This window comes from Pseudochaenichthys georgianus, unplaced genomic scaffold (assembly GCF_902827115.2).
Source record: "Pseudochaenichthys georgianus unplaced genomic scaffold, fPseGeo1.2 scaffold_1723_arrow_ctg1, whole genome shotgun sequence".
NCBI classification, from domain to species: domain Eukaryota; kingdom Metazoa; phylum Chordata; class Actinopteri; order Perciformes; family Channichthyidae; genus Pseudochaenichthys; species Pseudochaenichthys georgianus.
Window position 1 is genome coordinate 4,981 of NW_027262511.1, and position 21,561 is coordinate 26,541.

General features: G+C 41.2%; 1 protein-coding gene across 1 annotated transcript; it reads right to left on the bottom strand.

Annotated features, from left to right (window-relative positions):
* Positions 1-2,624: 2,624 nt before the first annotated feature.
* Positions 2,625-21,212, bottom strand: LOC117441481 (multidrug resistance-associated protein 1-like). The gene is made up of 13 exons (XM_034077570.2): positions 21,042-21,212; positions 20,493-20,553; positions 19,922-20,039; positions 13,734-13,941; positions 12,547-12,857; positions 12,215-12,414; positions 11,963-12,089; positions 10,410-10,511; positions 7,946-8,092; positions 7,563-7,721; positions 6,697-6,863; positions 4,214-4,408; positions 2,625-4,142 (listed from the first exon to the last, which is right to left on the bottom strand). The coding sequence occupies exons 1-13, from the start codon at positions 21,130-21,132 to the stop codon at positions 4,034-4,036; spliced, it is 1,995 nt and encodes a 664-aa protein (XP_033933461.2). The 5' UTR covers positions 21,133-21,212; the 3' UTR covers positions 2,625-4,033.
* Positions 21,213-21,561: the final 349 nt, after the last annotated feature.

Here is a 21,561-nt window from a genome sequence, read left to right on the forward strand (position 1 = left end):
CGTCAGTTCCCGCTGTAGCTCTGACAAATCCCTCTTTCTCTTTCGGGGTGTGGCCATTTGGGATTCCCCTCGAGTCATCGCTGACGCTGTGGGTGTGGGAATTCCCTCTTCTCTGGTCCTCTGAGTCTGTAAAATGGTGTTGCTTGGCAACAATTACTGTTTCGCGTGTATTCACGTGGACGCGCATCTTAAGACCAGACGCAGCTACGCCCGAGACCAGTCAGGCTTGGTGCACTCAGTGTAAATTCGAATCACGTAGGACGTAGCTAAGCCCAACGTTAGAGTTAAGCCCTACTTTTTTACGCCCAGCTGGTGCACTCCACTCCAGAGCCCTAAAGAGTTGCGACAGCGGAAGTCCAAAATGCTTGATCGTCACATGGTTAATGGAAACTCAGATAGTTCCCGGAAGTTCGTGGCGGGCCATTTGAATGCACTAATAACAGGAGATAGAACTGGGATTTTTGGCAATTAGTAGTCAATAAATGTTTTGATTTGCAATATGGGCCCACATACGGGTACATTTGCTCTCGACAGCGTCAGGCCCTTTTGGCTTGATGCGCTACTGAGCAGCTTTCAAAGGAATGAGCAGAGTCCCGCCTCCGATGCTTTATCACGTTCTCTCTTATTTATACATGGTGTAGATATTTTTCGATTTAAAACAAATAATATTAGATTAATAATACATAAATGTAAAAATATACATTATGAACTGATATAACATTTGCACACTGAATGCATGAAATAAGTTTAATCTACAATCGTTTAATTATGATCTTATAGGTTTTGTAAAAAGGATTGCAAATCTTTGCCTCAACTTGGTTTCCATATGGTGTATTTAAACAAAGCTCTCTAGTTTTAAGAAATGTACAAAGAGCTTCACCTTAAATGTAAAGGTTGTTGCTAACCATTTCTTTGAATTTAGCTAAATGTATATATGCCTTTCTTAATATAACATGTTTTACTAATGCAACATGTCTAATATTGTAAAGCTGATTACGCAAATGAAGCTGCGCATAAATACAACTTTTAATGTACTCCTTTAATCATACATATGTTCACTAAAGAATGACACAGATCCCACATGTGGCTCCAAATGTTCCCACATACTACATTCACAATGCCACAATCATGACTTGGCAACAGTCATCATCCAGGAGACTAACACACCAGCCTGACCACCAGTGACTATGGGAATCTAGTCAATGGAGGAAACATTATGTATTGCATTGGATTCACACACAGCATGAGACTATACAGTATGTGCACTAGAGATGTTAAGATTCACCGATTCGCATCGGTGCACCGGCATAAACGTTCAAGATGCGAGTGCACATCGGCTACAGTTTAGGTTGAACCGGGTTGAACTCGCGATGCATCGATTGCGTAGCGTCTTTGCATCGGTAAAAAACCGATTCAAAATCCCCTCATCTTGTCAACGCTCAGCAGAGACGATCTTTGATATTTGCTTCGCCACTACGGAGGCCGAGAGTCTCAGTTATTAACACACACGGAAGTTGAGGAGAAAGAGAAACACAGCGCACCGAAAAATACCTACAAATCAAACGTTTGGCAACACTTCGGATTGTTCAAGAAAGACGGTGTAATAGTCCTTTATGCTATATAGTTGACCGCAGGTCATGGAGAGTAATAAGGTATCCGTAGACCTTTGTATGAGGTATCTTTATTACTCAACAGGTCAAATCACTCAGTGAGGTGTTCTGTCAGAGAGTGGTGTTTAGTTTACAGCAGCCTGTGACGGTCAATAATAATTTAAATGTCTTCCTCACTGTAAGCAGTTATGAAATACCTGTTTGTGAAAGGTTATTTGTATTCTTCATTGTTCCTATAGAACCCACTGCTTTCTGCTCACTGGTGAGTTAGCCTATGAATGAGTGTTCAGCACATCAGGCTGGCAGCTGTATGGGCATGGCACCATGGTAGCTGTTATTTGCACATTGTTAATCATGAGCAATGCATCCTTACATTGTTTAACTGTGAGGTGTTATACAATTGTACTGTAGCCTACTCTGGAGAGCTTTTTAAGGTAAAAAAATAAACGGCATGATGGGATGTGCAGTACCAAATATGTAAAGCACTTTTTTGTTAATGTATGATTTGCTGCATATAAGGAATAAAACTAAAATCCTCTGTCGTACCATATTGAAGTATCATTATTTTTGCATTGTGTTGAATCGCACAATGTTGAATCAAATCGTATCGAACTGTATCGCAACAGGGGTGAATCGTATCGCATCGTCTGGTTTTTCAAATGTATCGTATCGTGGCAACGTATCGAGATGCGCATCGCATCGGCCTCAGTGATGGAGATGCACATCCCTAATGTGCACGCTATGGCAAACTTTTAAGATGAATCTTAATTAATTTCAGAATGATTTCCCTCTGAATTGAATACATTAGATCAAGTTATTACAGTGACAATGAAGTGAGTGCAAACATTATTCATATGGTTTTCAGTTCCTATTAGAAACAAAGGGCTCTATAACTGGCACAGCCTCTTAGATTTGCACCCTACATTATGTCTTGTATGCAAGTTGGCTTTGCCATAATAACATACAAATGTAGTTACACGTTTCAAAATGGAATCAGGAAGGGAGGCATTTGTTTTTCAAGGTAATGTTCTTTTAATGACAGCAGTGCAAAGCAGTAACGTCTTCATAGTGATACATCATAACGATATACAGTACAGAAGCTCAATGCGCTTACATCATTACTTCGGCTGTGTATTTTTAAGATTCATTGACCTGGACTTGAATGTTTTATTTGTACTATAACCAGAGCTTCTCAGAGCATTGAACTGCTACCTCGTGCACACTCTAAACTGTAAATGTATTTCTCCATGTCAGCATCTTATCAAAACGGTCAAAATAACGCAGTAACTTACCATCATCAAAACAGCAATGTAAATCCCTGTCGAATCAACTTCTAAACTGCTGTCAGTCACAATACAAATATTTATAATGGGTACACAAAATGAACATTAAGAGATTATAAGCATTCATTTTGTATACGTTCAGTACAATGTCACCTCATTAGAATTCACCTAAAATAAGTCTCTTTAAACACAAACACACAATAAATACAATCAGTGGTGGATGTAAAGTAACAGTCAGTGTTATCTATCTAAAGGTTTCCCAGAGTTTTTGCATTGTTGTGTTTTATGCGATGATGTTCAATGTCACAAGCCTTCCCTTCCTGTCACATCATCAGCACAACTATTGTTTCCGACACATCAGTTGGCACACCTTGTGTTGCTCCTCACACGGCCACATCGTTGTGATGATGCTCTGAAAATAAGACAACCGCAAAACACTCCTCTCTCAGAAGAATCCCTCCAACGGATGTTACATTCAACTATAAGAAATAAGTGCATTGCCCTATTTCAGCTAGCTTTGGTAGCTATAAGGTCCAAGAATCAGCTGAGTCCCAGTTCTACTCGCTGCTAATTATAAATTAATTTGAGTCAACTTTAATGTGCCCTACGAGCTACGACACCTGCTTAACAGATAAGCTCTTGATGTTTTATATTTTCCTTCAAATAAGAAATGATATGATAATGCCTGCCTTATCCGTTACACTGAGTGCACTCACTGAGTGCAGGTTACAGGTGGTACCGTTAGCATCAAACTGCAAAGTAGTTGATTTCTTCAATAGTAACTGTAAAAAACAGCATAGTCCAAACGATTAATATGGAGGAAATGTTGTACGTTCGAACTATATATTATGGAACATCTGCATTTGAAAACAACTGGGATGTTTGAAGGCAGTCTTTGGCACTATATGATTTTGTATTTACAAGACAACATACTTGATGTCGTCTTCTGACTTCAGTATTGCTTCCCAAAACCAGCAGTTTTGGAGCAGGTCCAACTAAAACCCTTGTTCTCATTAACACAGTTGTTCCATAGTGTAGAACAACTCTTCACTTTATCTCCCTGTCCCTCTTTATTTCAGGACGGCAGAGGAGCTGTGGTGGCTCAGAGGCGATTCTGGACAGAGTGAGGAGCCTCTTGCTTCACACCAGCCCGGCGTCCTTGGCCATTTTGTAGAATGCTCCTCTTTGAGCAATGAGAATGGAAGGGGTGTCAAACTCTGCCATCTCTCCCTTGTCCAACACCAGGACCCTAAAGGATCAGAACACTGATGAACTGTCACAGCACGAGGAGCAAAAGAACACTCACGTCACTCACTCTACCTGGAGTAGTCCATGATGGTGTTGAGGCGATGAGCGATGGTGAGGACGGTGCAGGCGTCAAACTGTGAGCGGATGGTGGACTGGATCAGGTTGTCTGTCTCCATGTCCACAGCAGCTGTGGCCTCATCCAAAACCAGGATTTTGGTCTTCCTCAGCAGAGCTCGGGCCAAACACAGCAGCTGCCTCTGACCTACACTGGTGGGAAACACACATGCTTCCATAAGCCAACAGATACTTAGGATTTCTGACAGTCATTTATTAATGGCACTTTTTTTTGTATGTATTGTGAACAGGACGCTGCGTAAATGTGGGCCTGCCTCACACAGGGGGACTGGCTGTATACATGATGTGGCCTGCCGACATGGCCACTGTCACACCAATCATACATTAAAGCCCTCGAAGGGTGTTGGTATGTGTGGCGAGAGTGAGTGTACGTGTTTTGTTGTTGTTAGCATCTGGTGCTAGCTAGCTGCTCTAACAGCTATAAGAGGCTGTTTCAACAACAAGGTGGAGGAGAGCTCTCTGCTGTCAGACTGAGAGGCTGATAACTACAGCTCAGTTAAGGAAAGGACTCTGAGTGTTTAGATAGTTAACTTTAGTCTAAGTTCTCAGTGGGTCTCAAACGGTTTGGTCACCATTCATGTAAACACATATTTATTTGAAAGGGTTTACTAAAATATGCATGAATAAAAAAATAAATGTTAGCTAGGTGAAATAAGATAAGATAAACTTACAAAACTTGTTGAGAGCTAAAACTAGTCTTTCCTGCTGCGTCACAGAGGAGCAGGGGGGAGAGGAAGGAGAGAGGAGAGGCTGATTCAGGAGACACACTCACAACTATAAATGAACCAAAAACAAATAAATAAACAAGTTTCAATGTTTTTTCATATGGTATGTTATTGGTTATAGCCATATTCTTACGATTTTAGGATTATTGAAATGTATACAGGTCTATTTCATATGGGTGTTTCCATATATCTATTCTCTTTAGTTGCCCTTTAAATTCCACCAGATTGATGCATTTACCTCAAATTAAAATTAAACATTTCTAAGGGGAGCATGCCCCCGGACCCCCTAGAGCAGGGATGGGCAACTTGGATGGTGGTGGGGGCCACATCATGTATGTACTGGCCACCAGGGGCCGCAGATTCACCCCACACACACACAATTGGAGTTGACTTGAACCTAGCTAAGACACTCTGCTGTTCCTCAGGCCCCCGGGCCGCCATTTGCCATCCCTGCCCTAGAGGATCTTTGGTCCACCCCCACTTAAAACATGTTGGGATAGGATTACATAAAATATAGTACCTTATATTTCATCTTTTTTCCCTTTAGACCCTTGCGGTTTATTCTTAAAAACCCGTACCCTTACCCACCCCCCATTTCCCCTCTGCTGGTCTATGGCCTTGTAGAGGGTAACGGGGTGCAGAGTCGCTTAGATAAGCAGGGGAGTGCATCTGACGAAGAGATAGGTTGTTGTGCTCCCTCTCTCTGTTTCTTATCTATATCTAATAGAACTGCTCGGGTCTTGGTAGATTGAGTGGGGAAGTTCATGAGATCTTTCTAGAGGGTTATCAAGAATAACTTTTATCCAATGACCTTCTCCCTCTCTGTCTGTGTCTGTGTATTCTCTTGTTCCGATTAACCCAGCCAAATCTTTCTTCTTGTTTTGTATCTATCTACGCCGGGATCCGGAGTCGAGGCTGATCCTCTTGCTGTAGTCCTGTGTCCTGGATCCTCTATCCTGAGTTCTGGATTAAGTCGTGGACTTCGGGTCGTGGCTGAACCTGTCTCTGCGGTCCTGCCTTGGGTCTCGTCATGCTGCTTCCCTGATGGCCTCCACAGGATTGTAGCTGACATCCTCGTGGATTCATCTTCTTATTACAGACACATGCATTTCCTAACATTCGGTCTATATGCTGTAAAATGTATTATCTCTTCGATTTACACACGGCATCTATTGCACGTCTGTCCGTCCTGGGAGAGGGATCCCTCCTCTGTTGCTCTCCCTGAGGTTTCTCCCATGTTCCCCTTAAACTGTGGGTTTTCTCTGGAAGTGTTTCCTTGTACGATGTGAACTAAAAAACTAAAAACTGGTAGTGGCCTGGCTGGGTGTATTATTTCCTGCCTGACTTATTGTCCCAGTCAGCACTGATGGCAGTGTTGGAGCCAATTCCAAATAAAAAAAATCAACACAACCTGCAGATGTTTCACATTACAGGTATACCAGGAAAGAGAAAAGCTTTCAATGAGAAATGCTTTTATCTGTCCCTGATCGTAACTGTATAAATAAAAAAGCCAAATAGAAGTAAATTGAATGAATTGCCAAGTGAGAACAGTGTTGGTGATGATTCCCCTATTGGCCACGTTTGCAAACAAATACTTACTTCACTTTCACAAGCCAGACTCAAACCAATGCTTTGTTCTCTCTGCAGCTGAGCTGAGTTTTGGCTAGTTGGCATGGCTGAATATTAATCAGTTACCTGAGGTTCTCTCCTCCTTCACTACACTCATGGTTGAGTTTGCCTGGCAGGCCGGATACGAAGCTCTTGAGATGTGAATACTCCAGAGCTCTCCATACTTCCTCATCAGAGTAGCTGTCAAAAGGATCCAGGTTCATCCTCAGGGAGCCTGAAAACAGCACTGGGTCCTGTGAAGAGGGGGAGGGATTTAAGTATTTTCATTCCACGCATCCCATCAATGGAATTCAATACCACAACCAATAAGAGAATCCTCATCCTACTACACATTCAAGCAGTGTTAACAAGTGGCTCATTGATAATCAACAGTGCCAGTGGGTGTAGGTGTGAATGTTTTCTTTATTATCATGACTTGCTCCTTACCTGTATTTAGTGATGTCATCTATTGCAAAGATGTACATTTGTTGGTATAACAATGTAGTGGTATTTTAATTCTTGCTTGTAGGATGCCTATCACCATCTGGCAAAGGGACTATCGGTGAAAACTAGCCTTTTGGCTAATTCGAGTACTTTTACATGTTTTTAATATGTTGATTAATGTACACTGTCCCTTGTTTTAAATCAATCAATTCAATTGGCCCAACTGTTTTGTTATCTAGATTTCTCAGATGAGGGAGGCCACAATTCTCACCCCTTTCCTTGGAAGGTTGCTATAAAGGCCTCAAAGCTACACTTCCCACAATGTGATTAAACAAATCATGTGTCAAAAGACAGACCTAAAAGGAAGTGTCCCCTTTGAATTAGGACAATGTATTTTCCTTTTGCTTGGAAAAACTATATTCAGTTTACTTAGGGCCAGCATTGATTTTCAAACCCTTGCAGAACATTCAAATTGAAATCCAAACCTCTTGTGTCCTCTCTGCACTGACCTGTGGTATGATGGTGATTCTGGAGCGAAGCTCATGGAGGCCCAGCTGAGCAATGTCAACCCCATCAATAAAGATGTGGCCCTCTGCTGCCTCGATGATACGGAACAATCCCAGCATTAGGGAGGATTTCCCCGCTCCAGTGCGCCCTACAATCCCCACCTTGTAGAAAGACGTAACAGCAAAGGTTATTGGCCGGAGACACTGTTCACATGCATAACTCAACACAGAGAAAATGCAAATAAAAGTCTTATACTGTCCAACACTATCCGTCATATCACCCAAGTACAGTGACATTTTATCAAACACGACCCCTGAATTCACCCACAATCAATATGAGCATTGTGAGTGGCCCCCTGCTGTCAGTGTAGTGATGTAAAGCACACCTTCTCTCCGCTGCTGATGTTGATGGTGATGTTGCGAATGGCGAGGTCCAGATCTTGGCGGTAACGCAGGCAGAGGCCCCTCATGTCAATGCAGCCCTCAGTGGGCCACCCCGGGGGGAGGCTGGAGTTCTCTCGTTCCCACTCTGCCTAGTGGTCAGAGGACATAAATGTTAAATATGTAGGGTATGTATATGTATATATATATATATACACACAGTGGGGCAAAAAAGTATTTAGTCTGCCACCAATTGCGCAAGTTCTCCCACTTAAAAAGATGAGAGGCATGTCATGTTCATCCTAGGTACACTTCAACTATGAGAGACAGAATGGGGGGAAAGAATCCAGGAAATCACATTGTAGGATTTTTAATGAATTAATTGGTAAATTCCTCGGTAAAATAAGTATTTGGTCACCTACAAACAAACAAGATTTCTGGCTCTCACAGACCTGTAACTTCTTCTTTAAGAGCCTCCTCTGTCCTCCACTTGTTAACTGTATTAATGGCACCTGTTTGAACTCGTTATCAGTATAAAAGACACCTTTCCACAACCTCAAACAGTCACACTCCAAACTCCACTATGGCCAAGACCAAAGAGCTGTCAAAGAACACCAGAAACACAATTGTAGACCTGCACCAGGCTGGGAAGACTGCATCTGCAATAGGTAAGCAGCTTGGTGTGAAGAAATCAACTGTGGGAGCAATTATTAGAAAATGGAAGACATACAAGACCACTGATAATCTCCCTCGATCTGGGACTCCACGCAAGATCTCACCCCGTGGGGTCAAAATGATCACAAGAACGGTGAGCAAAGATCTAGAACCACACGGGGGGACCGAGTCAATGACCTGCAGAGAACTGGGACCAAAGTAACAAAGGCTACCATCAGTAACACACTACGCCGCCAGGGACTCAAATCCTGCAGTGCCAGACGTGTCCCCCTGCTTAAGCCACTACATGTCCAGGCCCGTCTGAAGTTTGCTAGAGAGCATTTAGATGATCCAGAACAGGATTGGGAGAATGTCATATGGTCAGATGAAACCAAAATAGAACATTTTGGTAAAAACTCAACTAGAGGTGTTTGGAGGAGAAAGAATGCTGAGTTGCATCCAAAGAACACCATACCTACTGTGACACATGGGGGTGGAAACATCGTGCTTTGGGGCTGTGTTTCTGCAAAGGGACCAGGACGACTGATCCGTGTAAAGGAAAGAATGAATGGGGCCATGTATTGTGAGATTTTGAGTGACAACCTCCTTCCATCAGCAAGGGCATTGAAGATGAAATGTGGCTGGGTCTTTCAGCATGACAATGATCCCAAACACACCGCCCGGGCAATGAAGGAGTGGCTTCGTAAGAAGCATTGCAAGGTCCTGGAGTGGCCTAGCCAGTCTCCAGATCTCAACCCCATAGAAAATCTTTGGAGGGAGTTGAAAGTCCGTGTTGCCCAGCGACAGCCCCAACACATCACTGCTCTAGAGGAGATCTGCATGGAGGCATGGGCCAAAATACCAGCAACAGTGTGTTAAAACCTTGTGAAGACTTACAGAAAACGTTTGACCTATGTCATTGCCAACAAAGGGTATATAACAAAGTATTGAGATGAACTTTTGTTATTGACCAAATACCTATTTTCCACCATAATTTGCAAATAAATTCTTTAAAAATCAGACAATGTGATTTTCTGGATTCTTACCCCCATTCTGTCTCTCATAGTTGAAGTATACCTAGGATGAAAATTACAGGCCTCATCTTTTTAAGTGGGAGAACTTGCAATTGGTGGCTGACTAAATACTTTTTTGCCCCACTGTGTATATATATATATATAAACACACGCACATATACATATATATATATACACATACATACATATACACACACACACACACACAGCTGATGAGATAATTATATATATTAGGGCTGTAGGCTGTAGGTTCCAGGTTGAATTGAGGCGAATATTTGTAATGTTCAGAGGTTGTTGTGTTTAATATTTGTTTATTTGTTTATTTGTCATTGTTCAAATGATAATAAACATTAGCATAAAGCATATTTGTCCACTCATATGTTGATAAGAGTATTAAAAACTTGAAAAATATTCCTCTAAGGTACATTTAGAACAGATCAAAAATGTGCGATTAATTTGCGATTAATCGCGATTAACTATGGACAATCATGCGATTAAATATTTGAATCGACTGACAGCCCCAATATATATATATACACACATACATAGATACACGCACACTTACAGGTATGTGTCTGTGCATGTATAGAAACAACATTGTAAATGAAGGTTGTATGGTACAGCATGTAAGTGTGTTGTGTGTGGCCTTCATTAACTTAATTGTATCAAATTAAACAACTTGTATAATTTAGAAGTTTCCTCTCTTTAATCCTAAATTGTAGGTTCTATCTAGCACCAAGAAGAAGCAAGGAGATGTCAAAAACAAATCCCATGTTTGTACCTCCTTCTCTGTGTCCTTGTACTCTTTCACTCTCTCCACAGCCACTATGTTGGTCTCCACGTCAGAGGACATCCTCACCAGCCAGGTTAGAGAGGCAGTCAGCTACACATACAACAGAGGAATGACAAATAGAGAGAAGAAACAAAAAGATGCAGAATTAAAAAGTAACAACCAAAGGTTTTGTGTCTTTTTTAGAAATGCCACCGATTTTGGATAACAAATCATTTAATAGTTTTCTTCAACATTGGTTGTTAAATTGGTACTGGAATTCTTGAAGAAAAAATACTTTATCGCAGGTAAAAGCAGTGTTGTAGTCAAGTCACCAATTTATGAGTCCAAGTCACTTTCGAGTCCCCACTTTTCGAGTCCAAGTCCGAGTCACCTAGGGAGAGTCGGAGTCGAGTCAGAGTCATCATTACCTGTGTTCAAGTCCAAGTCTGAGTCACCCAAGAAGAGTCCAAGTCCGAGTCACAAGTCTTCAAGTATTCATCTTAGTGGATATATTTGTTGAAATGTAGTTGTAGCTCCTCTACATTGCTTTTATCCTTTTATACTAATGTGTCTATTGAACTGCTGTGAAGCAAGTTTGGCTACAATTATTGTATAAAAAGGTGCTATAGAAATATGAAGCTTATTACCAATATTAATATTATAAATGACCTTTAATATGTCTAACTATATTTAAAACGTGTTTTCAAATATCTTTTCAACTTTCAAATGTTCCTATGGTAAAGTTTTCGTTTTGCATTTTTATTTTTTATAGTAATAAGATCGGGACTCTTATTTTGAAGGAACTTTTACCGGAAGTTAATGGACAACGACGCAGTGTAAACACTTGACACACATAGATGACGAATAAATAAATATATTAAATTAATATATACTACTAACAGATACCATCAGTTGGAGAGTCTGACCCTCATTCAGCCGGGATGCTACAATTATTATAGTGAATGTTTAAATGATATCAATAAAGATTGAGCCCAAGAAAGCACATGGCTGCTTAACATGCAAAATGACATCATTCTGCATGTTAAGTACCCATGTGCTTTCGTGTTATCAGCTGAATCTTTATTTATTGATTAGATCACGTTACTCTGATGATAGTGTTCAAGACAGCCTGTATGTCTGAACTCGATCCTTAGAGTAATGTGTTACGGAGCCTTCTCTTCAATATTGTTTCCACATAACGAGCTTTCTGCTCTTTTCCAATGTGGAAGCAGAATGTGTGAAAGCATACAGCACGATGCGGGGCGTGTCCTAGACATCTCTAGACTGGAATAGCGGGGCCCAGTACGTGAACTCGCCTCGCAGGTGCACACGCCAGGACAGAGTACATCTGACTCGAGACAAAACTTGCTCGATTCTGAGTCCAAGTCGAAGCGTCAATGTACAAGTCGAATCCAAGAATTCAGGAGTCGGTGTCAACGTGCGCGAGAATTCACAAGTTCGAGTCCGCGTCAATCAGTGCGCGAGTCCGATTCGAGTCATGAGTCCCGAACATCGGCACTCGAGTCCTCCATCTCTGCGTGAAAGTCAAAAAGAGCGTTTACCTGGAGGGCATACGAGAGAGCCAACCCCATGATGCCTGGGCTGAGGCTCTCTCTGGCCATGACCGCAAGCAAAGCAGAAAATGACACGATGCAGTTTCCTACAAACTCCAGGCGAACAGCCAGCCACCTGAACACAAACAGACCCAACGAGGAGATAAGACCACGGTGCCAACTACGGCACAGTGTATGCAATCAGTGGGTAGACCGTGTCCAGCAGGTAGTACATTCAGTAACAATGAGTCCGTCCCCAACCTGTTGGCTACTATGCTGGGATAGTAAGCCTTCTGGTTATGGTCCACCCGCAGGTCACTCTCACAGATAAAGCGCTCCTGTTCACCAAAGGCTCTGATGACTGAGGTGCCGAGCAGAGTTTCATTGAAGTGGGTGAAGATGGGTGAACGACTGACCGACTCCAGGCGCTTCAGCTGGCGAGATGACGCAACATAAAACCTCTGGACGGAGGAAGGACAGAGACACATTTAGTCAAATCAATAAACCAGACGGAAAAAAACATACCTCTTTTGCACAAAATGTATAAAAAGAAAGACAACTATTGTTATGTCATATGTCAACTTCCAACTAACCTGCACAAAAAAGTAGAGCAGGCCGAGAACAGGAATTATGACGGCTACCAGCGGTGTGGCGATCAGGATAATCACACATGAACCCAACACGTTTAACATGGAGCCCATGAACATCTTAATAATGCTGGGGATCACCGAGTCAATGGTGTCCATCTCCTTGGCGAAGCGGTTCACCAGGTTGCCGCTTGGGGTTCGCTCAAAGAAAGATATAGGGCAGCGCAGCACGTCATACAGCATGGAGTTGTGTAGGCAGCGGGAGGCCAGGATGCCCCCAATGGATATGGAGATGGAGTATCCCAAAACTGCCACACCTACAAAAGAGTATTGAGCTTCATTGGGTGTGATTATTCCGACGGTGACTCTTAAATACTGTCTTAAAACATCACATTTCATCTTTCCGTCTAAAAAAACATTTGATTCATTTAAAACGAGGATGAAGTGCAAATGAAGTTAATCTAGAGAGAACGCCAGGGGTTGGTCATTCTTCAATGTTTTCTCAGAATATCATAATCATATATAACTATTATCTATCGACCAGTCACAAACACACGATGTTGAGGAAAACATCAGTTGTTAATGCTCTTCTCCGCTCTTTATGGAGGCCCACCAGATCAATATGAAGCGAATTAAGAAGGCATTTTCAGAGGTTTATAGATTCGATCCTAATGCAGCACAAGTGGTCGAATTATGTTGTTCTCAGTGTCGTGAAATTGTGAATAGCTTTGTAAGAGCCATTATGGCATATTATTGTTTATGGCCATTATTTTTGCTTTGTGTTGAACGCATCTTTGGGCACTGAGTGATTTGGGCACCTGGTGTAATTGTATATATTGGAGACAAGTGCTGGTGGGAGGAGTGCACCAGTATGGCATATGTTTTAGCAGGGAAAGCAAAAGGAGGCCTTAGGAGAGGCTCAGGGAAAATAAAACTGTTGTACTTGATGATATTGGATCATAGAATAAAATGCACAGAAAGGACTTTTGCCTGGACTTGGATCATTCACCCCTGCGGCAGCTTTATTTGGAGTTCACTTTCCGTTTGATTTCTTCTTGATTTTGGACGCTACAAGCTTGTTCAAACATCCACATGGATACTATTTGGCATTCGAGAGCAAACTACAGCTAGACATTGATCTGGCATTGGTTGCTTTGTCACATCTGTGTTGTGCATCCGTTACCGCTCCTCACCCTGAGAGAGGCCGAGAGCTCCGTACACCCCCAGTCTCATCTTTCTGTTGGGCTGAGTGCCGTTCACCACGGGGTCGTCGGTCCACAGGCTCAGCCAGTAGTTGGAGAAAAGGGAGAGCAGGTGATGGGTGAGGAACAGCATCAGACTGATGCAAGACAGAAGCACCCCAATGGCTTTCAGATAAGACCAGAACACAGACAGCTTTACCTGTGGAGGGAGAGGAGAGGATCAGGCTGTTACGGACCATCACATACCGCACACATATATATATGATGATTGTTACAGTGCCTTGCAAAGTATTCACCCCCCTTGGTGTTTTTTTTCCAACCTGTAAATTAAGTACAGAACATGCCTTCCAGTTTGAAGATAAAATAAAATAGTGCATAAATATTCCCCCCCCTAAAGTCAGTACTTAGTAGAGTCACCTTTTGCAGCAAATACATCTGCACGTCTCGTGAGGGGTGTCTCAATCGGGTCGGCACATCAATCCAATGAGATTTAATGTCATTAATCTTTTAAAAACTGCTAACGGTAGCTAGTTTAGCTTGATGTATAGCCATGGCTCTTTCCCCACCCTCGGGTGTTCTTTCCTGCTCTACCTGTCTCATGTGCCGTTACTTCTCTACCTCCTTTAATGTGTTAAATGTAGTATAGTTAATAGGTTGGAGGTGGGAATCATAGAAATAGTAGGCATGAGGTCCCCACCAACCCGTTCACGTATCTAACAGATATTCCCCACTCAGCGAGACACCCGCTGAGAAGCCAACTCTCGTTATTGGTAGCTCTATTCTGAGACACGTGAATTTAGAGACCGAAGCCTCCACAGTCACATGCCAGAGGGGGCCAGAGCGGGCGACGTTGAGCTGCATCTTAAACTGCTGGCTAAGAATAAACGTAAATACAGTAGGATTGTTATTCACGTCGGTGGTAATGATGTTTACACCAATCAGAATGCACCAAAGTTAATGTGGTGTCTGTGTGTAGTTATGCTAAAACAATGTCGGACATCGTCATTTTCTCTGGTCCCCTCCCCAATCTGATCAATGACGACATGTCATCATTTCAGCGCTGGTTGTCTTGGAGGTGTCCAGCAAACGATGTGGGCTTCGTAAATAATTGGAGATGGCATTCATCCTACTTTGGAAGGGGCAGATCTCATTTCGGCCTATATTGTAGGACTTTTTGGACTTAATCCATGAGAAACTTGAGTTGAGACCAGGAGGCGGAGTCGCAGTCTTAAACGCTTCACTGCGTTTCTCCTGGGCAGTCATTCATAGGAATCCTAAACCAAATAAAATACCCAATATTAACGGTGTGTGTGTCTACAACTTAAAGGTCTCCTGTTATACTATTTTTAGGCATATATTATAAGTCTCAGATATACAGTCCCCTCCAAAACTATTGGAACAGCGTCGCCAATTGCTTTATTTTTGCTGTACTGTACACTGAAAACAATTAGGTTTTACATCAAAAGATGGGTATGAGACAAAAGGTCAGTATTTCAGCTTTTCAATCCAGGTATTTACATCTAGATCTGTTAACCTGTTAAGCACTGAGCCTGTTTTTCAGGTATCAGGCTCGAAAATGACATTTCCAGAACAAATGACCATAACTACACTTCTAAAATGGTTAAATTAATAATCTTTTTTCTCAAAGTAATGATAAACCTGTGAGTTGGATGTAGAAAAGTCAGAATCAATATAGATGTTTTTTATTTTAAAGAAAATTCAGATAGAACATAGTAAAAAACTGTAAATTACAGTGTCCGTCCAAAAATTATTGTTTACTTATAGTGAACTACCCTTGGATGATGGTATGGTAGAATCGTTAGGAATCCAAAGTACAACATATAATAAGTACCCTGTATCAAGATTGATGCAAAAACAAGTGACATTTGACCTTTTTAGAGAGATTTAGCAACAAAAACAGGTGATTTGGGTGGAAATGGTAGTTTTTACCGTTTCTCTGGAACCCATTGGTCGATTTTGGTGATTGACATCTCTTTTTAACCGTTAGAGCCAATAGAATTGAAGGGGAATTTCCCCATACACACACACCTTACCATTAAGAAATGAGAGCTATGCGCACACAGTTTTGCATGAGAGCGAACCTATCTCTAGCTCTGATATCTGGAAACGGAAAAGCCGGTTTATTACTCATGGATTATCAGAAATCATTTCAAAGGGACACATACACATTGGATTAACCTATGGATTAACTTCAGCAGCGTTTTTATCGTTTTAATGCCATTGAAGACCACTTTTGACCAGACTGCGACATAGGTGAGCCATGTTAGCGTTTTTAGCTACCTTTTTAGATTACACGTTTTTCCCCCCGGTATCGGGGGGGCGGTGCTTAACAGGTTAAACAACTGAGAAGATGGCACCTTTTCTTTAAACCCACCCATTTTTTAAGTAAGCAAAATAATTGGAACATGTTACTGACTGATGTTTTTTGATGGCCAGGGGTGTCCTGCTACATTGATTATTCAAACAATAAATAGCACTGCATGTATACTCAGTTTTAGAGATATCTATTGGAGAAAAGCAAGCCATTTTGAAACTGAGAGAAGATGGAAAATACAGCAGAGCCGTTGCACAAACATTGGCCATATTGTGCCATCACCTACTCTGTGATAAGTTTCTTACATTTTTTATTGAAAAGGTATCTGCACTTAGGCTAGCCCACACTAATGCTACCCCAGATTCAGCTCCTTTTCTGTGCCCTGCTGTCCTCGACCACTTTGAGCCTGTATCCCTTTCTTCTCTCTCGGATGTAGTCATGCACCTGCGGCTGACAAACTGCACCTCAGAAAGCATTCCCTCTCGCCTTCTCAGAGATGTTTTCGAATCAGTTGGAGCAAGTATTTTATTGCTTGTAAACACCTCTCTTAGCTTAGGATGTGTCCCAGCTGCCTTCAAACATGCCGTGGTGCAGCCACTACTTAAAAAGAAAAATCTCGATCCCTCCATTCTCGCAAATTTTAGGCCCATCTCCCAGCTACCCTTTTTATCTAAAGCCCTGGAGCGAGTAGTCTACGCCCAGCTGCAGTCGTTCTTAACCACGCATGGTTGAGACATGAAGAATATGTCAGCATAAATGAGGCCACTCCACCCAGCCATATCAACACTCATATTGCTCGAGGCACGGGCCGAGGAGGTGGAGTTGCAGCAATCTTTGACTCAAGTTTTCTTATCAATACTAAACCAAAATTAAATTATACCTCCTTTGAAAGCCTCGTTTTTAGTCTTACGCATCCGACCTGGAAAACTTTGCAGCCAATCTTATTTGTTACAGTGTACCGTGCACCAGGTCCTTATTCAGAATTCTTATCAGAATTCTCTGAGTTTTTATCAACGTTGGTTCTTAAAACAGACAAAGTAATTATCGTAGGTGACTTTAATATTCATGTTGACGATGATAAAAATAGCCTTACTGTTGCATTTAACTCTATATTAGATTCTGTTGGTTTCTGTCAGAGTGTAAATAAACCAACCCACTGCTATAATCACACTCTCGACCTTGTTCTGACTTATGGTATTGAAATGTAGCAACTATTAGTCGAACCGCATAATCCTGCTTTATCCGACAATTTTTGTATAACTTTTGAAGTACTGTTACTAGACTACAAAGCATTAGTCAAAAGTTCCTGCGGTCAGTGTCCTGTCCGGAGACAACTTGAAAGGATATGGCGTTCCACTAAACTTGAAGAATCTCGTTTAATTTGGCATATTACTCTCAATGAATATAAGAAAGCACTGCGTAAAGCGAGAGCAGCCTACTACTCTTCATTAATAGATGAGAATAAGAATAATGCAAGATTTCTTTTCAGCACTGTAGCCAGGCTGACAGAGAGCCACAGCTCCATTGAGCCTTCTATTCCCATAGCACTCAGTAGTAATGATTTTATGTGCTTTTTTAACGAAACAAAATTGTTACTCTTAGAAACAAAATTGTTACTCTTAGAAACAAAATTAATGACCTCTTGCCTTCGACTGGTAAAGTGTTATCAACAGCTCCCGGAAATGTAAAATCCAATATAACACTAAATAATAATTTAAGTGTTTAAATATAATGAATATATCTTTATTATCAGGCTATGTACCACAATCCTTTAAAGTAGGTATGATAAAACCTCTTCTTAAAAAGCACAACCTCGATCCAGAGGTTTTAGCCAACTATAGACCTATTTCTAATCTTCCGTTCCCCTCAAAAATCCTTGAGAAAGCGGTCGCAAAACAGTTGTGTGATTACTTAAAAAACAATCATTTATTTGAAGATTTTCAGTCTGGCTTTAGAACACATCATAGCACAGAGAAACAGATCTTGTGAAAGTTACAAATGACCTTCTAATAGCTTCAGACAAAAGATTTGTCTCTATTCTTGTCTTGCTTGATCTCAGTGCTGCATTTACACTTAGTTGGCATAAAATGAACTGCTTTAGGCTGGTTTAGGTCCTTTCTATCTGAACGCTCTCAGTTTGTACGTGTCAACGATGAATCTATCATGCAAACTAAAGTTAGCCATGGAGTGCCACAGGGCTCAGTGCTTGGACCTATATGGTTCACATTATATATGCTTCCGTTAGGCAATATTATAAGGAATCACTCTGTACATTTTCATTGTTATGCGGTTGATACTCAGATATATTATCCATCAAGGCTGATGAAACCAATCATCTAAATACAATTTAAAACTGCCTCAAGGACTTACAAACTTGGATGACCTTACAAGTTATTGTACTCGGCCCAAATCATTTACGAAACAAACTACCTAAAGATATACTCACTCTGGATGGCATTAATTTGGCCTCCAGTGAGACTGTAAGGAATCTTGGTGTTATATTTGATCAGGATTTATCCTTTAACGCCCACATAAAATCAATTTCAAGGACCGCCTACTTCCATCTACGTAACATTGCAAAGATCAGGCATATCTTGCCTCAAAACGATGCAGAGAAACTAGTCCATGCATTTGTTACTTCTAGGCTGGATTATTGTAACTCCTTATTATCAGGGAGTACCAAGAAGTCAGTCAAGTGGCTTCAGCTGATTCAAAATGCTGCGGATCGTGTACTAACCAGAGTTAGGAAAAGGGACCACATTACTCCTGTTCTGGCTGCCTTTCACTGGCTCCCTATAGAACACAGGATAGAATTTAAAATTCTTCTTCTCGCCTACAAAGCCCTTAATGGGCAGGCGCCATCTTACCTTAAAGACAGTCCGGCAGTGGCTCAGTCAGTAGGGGCTTGGACTGTGAACCGTTGCACGTTTGTCTTTCCTGAGAGAGGGATCCTCCTCTGTTGCTCTCCTCAAGGTTTCTTCCATTATCCCCCATTAACTGGGGGGTTTCTTTGGGGGGTTGTATTCATATTCTGTACAAACTGTAAAGTCCACTGAGACAACTGTAATGTGATATTGGGCTATAGAAATAAACTATGATTGATTGATTGAGATAAAGTACCTGATATCAGAGATAATGTGACACTTGGACTGCACATAGGTGTACTTTATTCAACTCATAATTGAACTATGAAGGTCATTGTTGGGGCTACATAGCAAAGGGTGTGAATGCACACACTGCTTTTCAGTTTTTAAAACAAGTTTATGTTCTACTACTGTGGGGATACATAAAAGAAAAAGAAATGCGCCAAGGGGGTAAAAACTTTTTAAAAGTCATTTTGTATTGCATTCCTAATTCCTAAATATATTCAAGCCTTTTACAGATTACCATCTTAAACGTCCTTCTCATGCTAGAAAACATTTAGGTAGGTCACATATCTCTCCTGGTGATGGATCCTTATCTCTACATAGAGTCACAAGACAAAGACAAAGAGCAGTCGCATTCAGACTGCCCCAGTGTTTCGCTGCCATGCAAGGCCAGGAATGCTAGGAATGTCTTGACTAGGATTTGAGAACCAATTGAGCTGACTCATCTTTAGATGAAGTTAAATGCTTGCCTTTTTTAGGATAAACATCAAGAGAGAATGGCTGTGCTTCAGAACTGATGGTGGAACAATGTGACTGCACCTCTGTATTCACTTGTATTGTTCATACACTCAACTTCTTGTACAAGATCCAATAAACTTCCAGACAACACGTCAGTCTCTTATTGCTAAGCTCATTCAGATTTTCCATCACCGTGATGAATGTTTTTCTCTGATGGGGTTTCAAAAGCCTCCACCTACCTGTCCGGTGCTGGCCTTGTCAGCCTCTGTCAGTTTGCCCAGCTCGGGGTGTTTGGCTTCCTTGCTTAGTTCCTGGCTTCCCGTCTGAGACAGTTTGGACACACTGTCGACACTTTGACTACGACCAAAACACGAAGCGACATGTTAAAACATAGACCTTAAATAAGGCGAACAGTTCGTATATATAATGCTGAAATAAACGTTAAGTGTAAGTCTCATGATGGTGAGCCTTGTGCTCGATCTACATAACAAATATTTTTCGTACTTTTCTGGTATTAAAATATTAATGCTAATGATGAAATCTCAATAACTTTCAGCTCCTCTTAAACAGGAGGTTATCGTCAGGCCGGATCAAGTCATTTACTTCAAGTTTGTAAGATTTGTAACACTTACAAAAAATAAGAATACCAAAACATTTCTTACATGAAGCCCATTCTTTACAATTCTATATTCTGGAATAGAAAATGTATTTCTTGCACTAAAAGGCATTGTGGGTGTGTATCCAAAGCCTGATAAATACTGTATGGTTTCTCTACGGTGTAGAGCTCCATTGTCGTTACGTTTTACTCACCCAAGAGGAGCAGTATCAATGCCATTCTCTGCTCCTTTGGTTCCACTATTTGCCACAGGTTCTGAATGAAGGCAGGAAACAAAACAATGTAATGCAACTAAACCAGAATATTTGGGAGGTTTACTTTAAAAACATATTGTTTACAATTAGTAGTTTACCTTTAAAAAAACAAACACCATATGCTCTTTTTTAAGTTACTGCAGTATGTGGATTAACAGCGTATTTTAAACAAATCAGGTGTCCACCTACTACACTGACAAAAAGAAGAAAAACAGCAAATACAGAGATACCAGCCCAAGCAAATACAAAGATACCTATCATTAGCAGTATTTTTGTTTAGTTTATCTGGTTTCCTCCTACTGCAATACAAATAAATAAGATATTTAAGAAAAGAATGAAAGCAGCTATTCCATCCCCACCCAGTAAGACTCCTTTCCCAATTTGAATATGCCTTTTTCATGTAACTGAAAGGGAACACAGTTACCATTTTCTTTATCCTGATTACTAATCCATTACTCTTCAGGGCTGTGTGTATGCAGTATTTCTCACCATTGCCGTCGGTGTGTTCGACAGTAGCGTATGTTCGCAGAAACTCAGCAAAGGCTCCTTCTGTGGCCATGAGGTGCTGGTAGGAGCCCATCTCTGTGATCTGCCCCTCCACCAGGACCAGGATCAGGTCGGCCTGGGGCAGGTAGCTCAGTCCATGGGTCACCAGCACACGAGTCTGCACATATTTAACATGATTTAATTGTATTTAATTAAATGATTTAATTACATTTAATTGTATTTTTTTTTTAAATTTAACTTGTATAATTTTTTTTTTTGGAAATCTATTCAAGTGAGCACAATTGCAATACATTTTAAAACCTTTAAAACCATTGTTTTACCATACACAAATATCAAAATATCCATCTGTGTATAGATACATCCATTGGTACAACAATCTTGATTCTGATTGGCCAGAAGACTCGAAAAACCGTTTATGGTCTCTGGTACTTCCAGTCCAACGCACGCCCACATGCAGTAGGCGGGCGTTGGACTGGAAGTACACACACACAGAAAAAATCGG

Excerpts from the sequence above, each read along its gene's own strand:
- LOC117441481 (XM_034077570.2), bottom strand. The coding sequence starts at position 21,132 with ATGGGCTCCTACCAGCACCTCATGGCCACAGAAGGAGCCTTTGCTGAG. Across the intron at positions 6,864-7,562 it reads GAATCACCATCATACCACAG|GACCCAGTGCTGTTTTCAGG; the intron begins GTCAGTGCAGAG and ends CCCTCTTCACAG. Across the intron at positions 4,143-4,213 it reads ACCATCATGGACTACTCCAG|GGTCCTGGTGTTGGACAAGG; the intron begins GTAGAGTGAGTG and ends CTGATCCTTTAG.